Below are 8770 nucleotides of genomic sequence, written 5' to 3' on the forward strand. Positions count from 1 at the left end.
AAAAACTGAACACCTTTGTCATTTGTGAATATTATGCCCTCTTTCCAAACGCCAGTTATAGCTCGTCCTTGTCCTTATGGTCTCCTTGAATATTATCTTTGTTCCTCATCACTTAAGTTTGGCTAATTTTATTCTTAGATCCTTGTGCCTACTGTCTGAGGGCAGTTGAGTATTAAAGTGACACAGACCAAAGTGTTCTTACCCTGATGTTTCTAACGCCATCGTAGTGTCCCAGTGTCTCCCTGAATTAATATCTTGGGATCAGGACAAAAGGCTGTGGATGGTTTGTCACTGTCACAGGTGCTGGGACATGTTTATTGAGGGAGCAGCAATGAATTTGAATCATTATGTTATTTTTCTTCATACTCTAGGTCGATGTTGATGCAGATTCATTGAATTCCAACGATGTTTTTGTCCTGAAACTGCGACAAAACAATGGCTACATCTGGATAGGCAAAGGTGCCAGCCAGGAGGAAGAGAAAGGAGCCGAGTATGTGGCAAGTGTCCTCAAATGCAAAACCACAAGGATTCAGGAAGGCAGTGAACCAGGTGTGTACTGTGGGGCCAAGGACGCTGACCAGAACTTGTATTTGGTGTGATTGCAAATCATGTAATTTATTTTTTCCACACATAGTCACATTGTAAAGGTTATAGGGATTAAAAATCCTTCCATTAGTTGCAAAAGTGGGTGATGGTACCTGCTATATTTAAGTAACTCCTTAACATTAAACACAAGGTGAACTAATATTGTTTGTTAATGTAAAGCAATACGGACCACAGGCTCCTGGAAATACATCGGATAACTCAGTGTGTTCTCCACAGAGGAGTTTTGGAATTCCCTTGGAGGGAAAAAAGACTACCAGACCTCGCCACTGCTAGAAACCCAGGCTGAAGACCATCCGCCTCGGCTTTACGGCTGCTCAAACAAAACTGGAAGATTCATTGTAAGTGTCTTGCAAAGCGCTGGAGTCGGACTGGACAGTATTGGGAGAGGCATTCCGGGGTCGGCTCTGCCACTGCAGTTATGTTACTGGTCTCCTTACAGTTTACCTGCAAACCACGGATGATAATCTCTCTGCTCTACACAGAGTCGTTTTAAGAGTCGATGACGTAATGGATGTGACAGCTTAGAAATACTGTGGTGTACTAGAGCAATCAAGCTGCTCTTAAAAATATCAGCTACTTTGCACCTGTGTCAGCATGTGGTAGTTACTATATGATTATGTAGGTGGTTGGATTTGCTCATTTAATAATTTGATACTTTCTCTGGACAACAATAGTGGTTTTTGATCAAACTATGTAAATTTTACACTTCAGTGTCCCAGGGGAATAAAAAATCTCACCATTTGACTGAATAAAAAATTATCGTGGAAATAGGTTCATCACTGGGCAAAATCACAGAAAGCTATATACGCACCTGCAAATTAACTGAAATCAACAGGAATGTTTTCTTTCAGTCATTCACAGTCTTCGCATTCCAGGCAATTCGAAGTGAAAGTATCTGTGTTCAAGAGTGATTTTTATACTGGGCTCTGAAATATCGTGGGCTGCATGCAACCCCTTATCTCAGTTTAACCACAAAAATCCTGCTGTCTCTGCTTGACATGCTAGGCTTTTGTGTAAGTTTTTCATTTAAAGAATGATCTAAAATTTGATCTAAAGATTTGGTTCCCACATCCTTGTAATTACAAGCTTTATTTTTCAGCACACACACATGAAAATTTCCTGAGCATTTTCCCAGGTACATTGCTTTCTAGAAATAAAACGCTTTGAAGAAGAAACTGCTCATGTACAAACCACACTTGAAGCTTGTAAGTGATTTGACCTAAAAATTAAAGATCTAAGGGCTGGCCCAGTGGTGTAGTGGTTAAGTTCACGCCCTCAGCTTCGGTGGCCTGGGGTTTGCGGGTTCGGATCCTGGGCACGGACCCAGCACCACTCGTCAAGCCGTGCTGTGGCAGCATCCAATATACAAAATGGAGGAAGACTGGCACAGATGTTAGCTCAGGGACCATCTTCCTCAAGCAGAAAGGAAAATTGGCAACAAATGTTGGCTTAGGGCCGATCTTCCTCACAAAAAGAAAATTAAAGATCTAAATTGTGGATTGTGATGGATTTGGTTGTTGGGTATGGCAGTTTGCTCACTACTTTGCAGGAAACCCCTGTACTTTATAAACTTGTCAGAAAAATCTGTTGTTTTATTCTTTTCACTGTTAATTTGATATTGCATCCAAACTTCTTTTTCAGCATATGCTTCTATAACTCCTTATAAGTATTATTTGCTAATATTGCTGTAAATTACATGTTTGTTTCCAATGAAGATATTTGTCATGCACATATTTAATCGAAATCTACTTTTTCTCCGCACCTACTCGTTTTCTTGTTTGCTATCTGGATCCCCTTCTACTCCCTTTGCAATTTAATGAAAAGGATCGTTAGTAACAGGTGTTTTATCTTATTATCGCTATCAGAAAGCAGGCTCTAGACATGTAAATTCATAAGAGGCAACAGAGCCTGTTGGTGCTTTTAGAACCAATCTGCCTGTGTGTATCACTTTCTTGGTGGTATTATTTACTGGCTTTGTGACCTTAGGCTGGTTACTTGCCCTCTCTGTGCTGTAGTTTTCTCATTTGTAAAATGGGCATAATCCTAGTATTACTTCATAGGTTTGTTGTGAATATTAAACTAGTTGTTGCATATAAAGTATTAGAACAGTGCCTGGCACAGAGGAAGTGATATTTAAAGTTTTTGTTTGTTTAAATCGTTATGCGATTGGTAAATATTCTGTAAAAAGATAATACAAGCAAATTCCTTGCCCTCTGTAAATGGATAGGTTTTTGTTGTTGTTGTTTTATAACAATCTCAAAATCTCATCAGATTACAAAAAACAGGTATTGTTGTGGCCAGAGGGCTGCAGGTTGCCCGGGGCCAGGTTTAACTGGGCTGGGCTGCTGGGAGGTTCTCCTTGGGCTGTAGGTTGGGTTCTGTGCCTGTTTTTCTTGTGACAGAGCCCAGGAGCACAAGAGGGCCCCTGCTGAGTCACCTTTGCTAATGTGACAGGGCTGAGGCCACAGTCAACTCCCCCTACTCGGGGCCGCACAGCAACGTCACATGGCAGAGGGGGGAGGGAAGAATTGGGACCCTACACACCTTCCTAAGGATGGGGTGTTCAACCAGAATTCTTAAAAAATACTGGCCTATTAAAAGTAAAAATAATGAAATTTTGCATATGGAATATTGTTATAATCTCATCTTATTAAAAATTGTTGATTTATTAAAATGACCAGACCTATTGGTTTTATTAAAATAATCTTGACCTGATGAAAGACAGTTTAGTACTCAGACCATAAACTCAGATATCTGCAGGGATAGGAAGGCAACATAAATCTGTGAAGCAGTGTGTCATAAGGAACCGGACGTCGGGAGAACTGTGGTCACTTTGAGTGTGTGGCCCGCCTTTCGCGTTCAAGTGCAACATTTATATTAAGCGCTGTGCTTGTCAAATGAGGTGCCGTCAGTTTGTGATACCCAATTAAACAGATAAACAACTATTTAAATCTTTATCACCCAAAAGGGAGAAAAAAATGACTACCAAAATTTATTTTTGCTATGCTCCAAAATAATACAAGGCATTTGTGTCCTATGTGTTAGGAAATTACTGCTTTACTATTTGGTCATAAAGCTTTTTCATGCATTTCAGATTGAAGAGGTCCCAGGAGAGTTCACCCAGGAGGATTTAGCAGAAGATGATGTCATGTTACTGGATACTTGGGAACAGGTAAAACTATATTTTGTCCATAACGAGAGAGTATATTTATAGTTGGGAGCTGATAAAACCTGCTTTGAAAAATGGCAAATCTAACATTAAATAGACTGATAGATTTAGGCTATATTTAAAAGAGACTTGGGCCAGCCCCAGTGGCCCAGGGGTTGAGTTTGGTGTGCTCTGCTTTGGCAGCCAAGGTTAGGTTCCCAGACAAGGACCTATACCACTTGTCTGTCAGTGGCCATGCAGTGGCGGCAGCTCACATATGAAAAGAGAAAGATTGGCAGAGATGTTACCTCAGGATGAATCTTCCTCAGCAAAAAAAGAAAAGAGACTCAACACAGTCTGGCAAAAAATAAAACTGATATGCATGGCAAGTTGGTTTTTTAATGTGGAAATAATTCCACAGCTATCATCTTTGGCTATATAGTTTTAGGCCAAAAAACTTCTATTTTTCACTTATTTTTAAAATTCACTCCTAATTTAGTCAAACATTCACCCATTCATTTAACTAATCAGTGCATTAGTGGGTACAGTGCCATGGGGGAAACTGAAATGTTCAGAGTTTCTCTTGAAATTTGATGAGAAGTCATAGGGGACCCCTCCCCTGGGGAAAAAACAGAGAATAGTTTTGAATCTACACAGCAAAATATGTTGCTGTTATATATATCTTTATTTTGGAGAAAATGAATGGTGATTTGACATGCCACATTTGATAATTGGGTTTTTTCTTTAGTCTCTGTGTAAACTAATAATAGTGAAAGGGAAAAAATAAATCTTAGGAACTGAATCATAGAACAGTTATGAAACACCTGAATTAGGCCTGACCTTAGAGTCAACCACAGAGATTGTTACCTTTGGGGTCTGCTCAGTTACATTTCCCCTTAGCTTCTTGGTCTAGAATTACCATATTTGAATTTGAGATCTAGGCACAGATTCTCCCAAGTGAATGGATCATTTGTTACTAGATATGAAATTTAAAACCTCATGTCAATAAAACACCTTTGTGTATTTTAGGATTATAAAATAAGAATGGCATTTCCTTATTCAGAAGAATTTAATTATTCCCATTTTAGTCAACTCTATTATTTCTGTAGTCATGGATACTTTAGAATATTTCCCCCACTACATTTCAAGTTTTAAAATCCTACTTTCATTTACATTACCCTGCTGTCATGGTTTGTTCTATGCCCTGCAAGCAAAGATTCCAGCACTTTCAGTGTGAATTAGAATACAATCAAAACTAATTTGACCAAAATTTCTCTGCCAACGAGTAATTTTAAAGTGATTTAAATATAAGGTAATTCAGGAGAATTTTTCAACATTGGGGTATCCAACCTACACATTTCATAAGAAGTATACTTAGAGAATATATAATTTTATGAGGGTTTTTAACCTGCAATAACTTTTTTTTTTTGGGTGAGGAAGATTGGCCCTGAGCTAAGATCTGTTGCCAATCTTCCTCTTTTTTTTTTCTCCCCAAAGTCCCCCAGTACATGGTTGTATATCCTAGTTGTAGGTCCTTCTAGTTCTTCTCTGTGGGAGGCCACCTCAGCATGGCTTGCTGAGCGGTGATAGGTCCATGCCCAGGATCCGAACCAGCAAACCCTGGGCCACCAAAGTAGAGTCCGAGAACTTAACCACTATACCACCAGGCTGGCCCCTAAGTCTCAATATTTAAAAACTAAATATTATAGCACTTTTACCAAAGTGTTACAGGATACAATACTATAGGAGAACACTAGGCTTACGTCAAAGTTCATAAACGGAGTCTGGAGTACCCACAGACAAGCTCAGTGTGGTCCCCCCAGAATAATAACATGGGAATAATGACTGCCTGACACATCCCAGGGGTGGGTACAAAAAACAGTGAATATGTTTTTTTTGAGAAAGTTCACTTTATAAACTAGAAAATATGGTGTAAACCTAAAATATCAGAATGTGAAATCTGGAGTCCGACTGGCTGGATATAAGTTTCTCTCCTAATAAGTATAAACACTTTGGAAAGTGGCTGACCTTCCCTGCGCCTCCTGACTTCCGGGGTTGTTGTGAAGATTGAATGAGTGATGTGTGAGATGCACCAAACAGCACATGTGATTACTGTTTCGTTTTTCAGATTTTTCTTTGGATTGGCAAAGATGCTAATGAAGTTGAGAAAACAGAATCTCTGAAGTCTGGTAAGCTAAATCCCTTGGAGAATTATGGCAATAGCTCTGAATGGTTATTACCAAGTTTCTAACTGCTCTTTTTCATCATATCCTCCAAAACTACATATCAAAATGGAGAGGAAGCTTAGCTTTCATCTTCAGACTAAAGAGTAATCGAATTTTTTAAACCAAAGAATTTCAGAATAGGAACAAGAAAAATAGGTTTTGTTACCTAATTTAGAATGTAGTTATATCAGTTATTCTGGAAAATTTAAATTCACTTACCTTGTTTATTATGGAAATAGTGAAACCTCCATAACTGTGATAACCTAGATTTTTTAGAAAATTCCTTTGGGTGAGTAATGCTGTTCTTTCTAGCACAATTTTTTTTTTTTTGAAAAACATAATAATTATGCCATAAGGATAATTTCATAAAATTTGGAAATTTTTTAGGCAATAATGAGACTCATGATACATTCCATGGCAGATGAGAGAAATCAATAAGGAATTATTCATATGGAACAGTATTTGGCTATTTGGGGGCAAGAAAAATTTGATTTATTACTTTTATTGGAAGACTTTTCATTCTATAGTTATTTTAGTTTAATAAAAACTAACTGAATTTGTATGTCTTTGCAACTCTTTTTAGCCAAAGTTTACCTTGAGACAGATCCTTCTGGAAGAGACAAGAGGACTCCAATTGTCATCGTAAAACAGGGCCATGAGCCACCCACTTTCACAGGCTGGTTCCTGGGCTGGGATTCCAGCAAGTAGTAAATTGACCTTTGTAAGAACAAGCAAACTAACATTATGGGCCAACTGTCCCATTGCTGTTTTGGAAGAAAAAAGGTTTTTGTTTGTTTGACTTTAGAAAATTAACCTCAGCCGTATGGCTATTTTTTAATGCCTAGTATTGTTTTGAAATTCTTTTTAAACTGGAAGTCTTCATATGTTAATATTTTAAACTAACCTAAACATTTGCTATGGACCAATATTAGCTCTGCTGGAAACTGATATCTTTTTATATGACCTTTTAAAAGTGGAAAGCTATGCACAATCTAGGGGAGTTTGTCAGGAAATTTTATAAATCAGGAGCCATTAGCCAAACTTATTCTTTAACATGCCACAGAAGAAAACCATAATGCCTTTGAGGTTATTCTCTTTTCTATGTATTGTGTTCAAAAGAATTGTATATTTGCAGTAAGGTTTATGTTGAGATAGCTTTAAAAGTCGGTTGTCGTTTTCTTCTCTAGTCAATGTGACTTTGAGACCATTGACTCCTAAACATCATTTTCTAAGGGAAACGACCTTTTTTGCTGTTTTAAAAGCCTTTGAAAGCATAGCTCCTTCATGACAAAATAATTTGTATTCTGATTCGCTTAGATATATATGACAGTACATGTTTAATATCACAAAAGGTATGTACCAAAAACTTCACTAATGCTGTCTTTCATTATTAAAATACATCTCTTTTTGAAAAGGTTTTTTGTTGTGACAGTTTATTTAAATGTGATATGTGAGCTAATTACACAGTTAATTTTAAGGTTAAATACTTTTATGCATAAGTAAATATGAATTTAATATTTCTTAATGCATCTTTATTAAGTAGTCAAAATTAAACTTTTCCATGGTAACATAATTGTGAAAGATTTTAAAGATCATGCAGTGCATATGTTGGCTGGGCCCTGTTAGAAGATAAACTGAGGCATATTAAGGATGTGAGGGCGATTGGCTGTGACATCCGTCACTCCACTGATCACCAGAGTTGGTTCGGCTCACCTGGCTAGCTAGGCAGTGTCCCCTTGCTCCATCACGGCTCATGTGTGACCTTCCCGAAGCTGCCCTCTTGGTCCAAGAGGACGACTTTCCCTGATAGAGGAGGATCCTTCTTCCATCAAGGGTCTATGAGTGGCTGAGCTCCCCTGCTACAACCTCCCAACATGCTCTCAAGATGGGCTGAGGCGTATTACAAGTTTTAAGAGTTATTTGAGCGATTCAGAGAACTTCCAGGGTGGTGCACACAGTGAGGTGCTGGGAGGGTGGTATGCCTGGAGAGGGCATAGAAGGTCCACAGACTGCCCTCCCTCCGTATCTTGCTCTATGCATCTCTTCCAGCTGGCTGTTCCTGAGTTGTATCCTTTATACTAAACTGATAAATGTGGAATTCCAAGATGGCGCCGTGAGTAGTCCTCTTTGTCTCTCGCCCTTCGAGTCTACAATTATTTGGACACTTATTGCTTGACAAAGGATATCCAGACAGCATCTCAGGACGTCTGAGACACCCACGCGACTATACATCGGAAGGCGGACGGACTTTCCTCCGGGAGGATGTGGAAATAGGTGAAAACTCTCCGACCCCGACGGGCAGCCTAGTACCCGCAAGCGGCTTTCTTCCAACGGACGCCCCCAGAGGATCCACACACATCTAGGGCAGGAGCGAGAACACAACAGAGGAGCGACGGTGGAAACAGGTGACCAGAACCCTACTTAAACCCCCCGCAATTACTCCTAAACGCAGAGGGAAACTTTGGAGTTGCACACCTGAGCCCACAGGGAGAGTCTCTCCCCGCCATTGGCGGGGAGACCCGGCCTGGTGCTCGGGGCGCCCGGAGGGTCCCAGAGAGAGACACGGAGGGCACGGAGGTCTCCCAGCTGCCGTTGCCCGCCCCGTGGGACTAGGGATTGCCGGAGATCTCGGAGAGGACCGGGGCGGGGGAACTTTCAAAGGCGGGTCCGGCGACCCGGAGGGGAAGCGCCGGAGCTCCGCCAGGCAGCAGACAAAACTCTCTGTCTGCCGGTAGCAGAGGGGCCACGCTGAGCACTCAGGGCTCCCGGCAGAGGCCCGGAGAGAAGCCCA

At 40.2% G+C, this 8770-nt stretch overlaps 1 protein-coding gene across 3 annotated transcripts in view; it reads left to right on the forward strand.

The window, feature by feature from the left end:
- SCIN (scinderin) overlaps nt 1-7393 on the forward strand; it is a 70262-nt gene extending 62869 nt beyond the window's left edge. For all 3 annotated transcript variants that reach the window (XM_001495118.7, XM_070264562.1, XM_070264563.1), the window contains 5 exons: nt 372-549; nt 823-944; nt 3701-3778; nt 5883-5943; nt 6563-7393. In XM_001495118.7, the coding sequence (XP_001495168.2) occupies nt 372-549; nt 823-944; nt 3701-3778; nt 5883-5943; nt 6563-6687 (564 nt within the window). In that variant the 3' untranslated portion in view covers nt 6688-7393. The remainder of the gene's footprint in view (nt 1-371; nt 550-822; nt 945-3700; nt 3779-5882; nt 5944-6562) is intronic.
- The last annotated feature ends 1377 nt before the right edge of the window (nt 7394-8770 follow it).

Source organism: Equus caballus, chromosome 4, assembly GCF_041296265.1.
Source record: "Equus caballus isolate H_3958 breed thoroughbred chromosome 4, TB-T2T, whole genome shotgun sequence".
Classification (NCBI taxonomy): domain Eukaryota; kingdom Metazoa; phylum Chordata; class Mammalia; order Perissodactyla; family Equidae; genus Equus; species Equus caballus.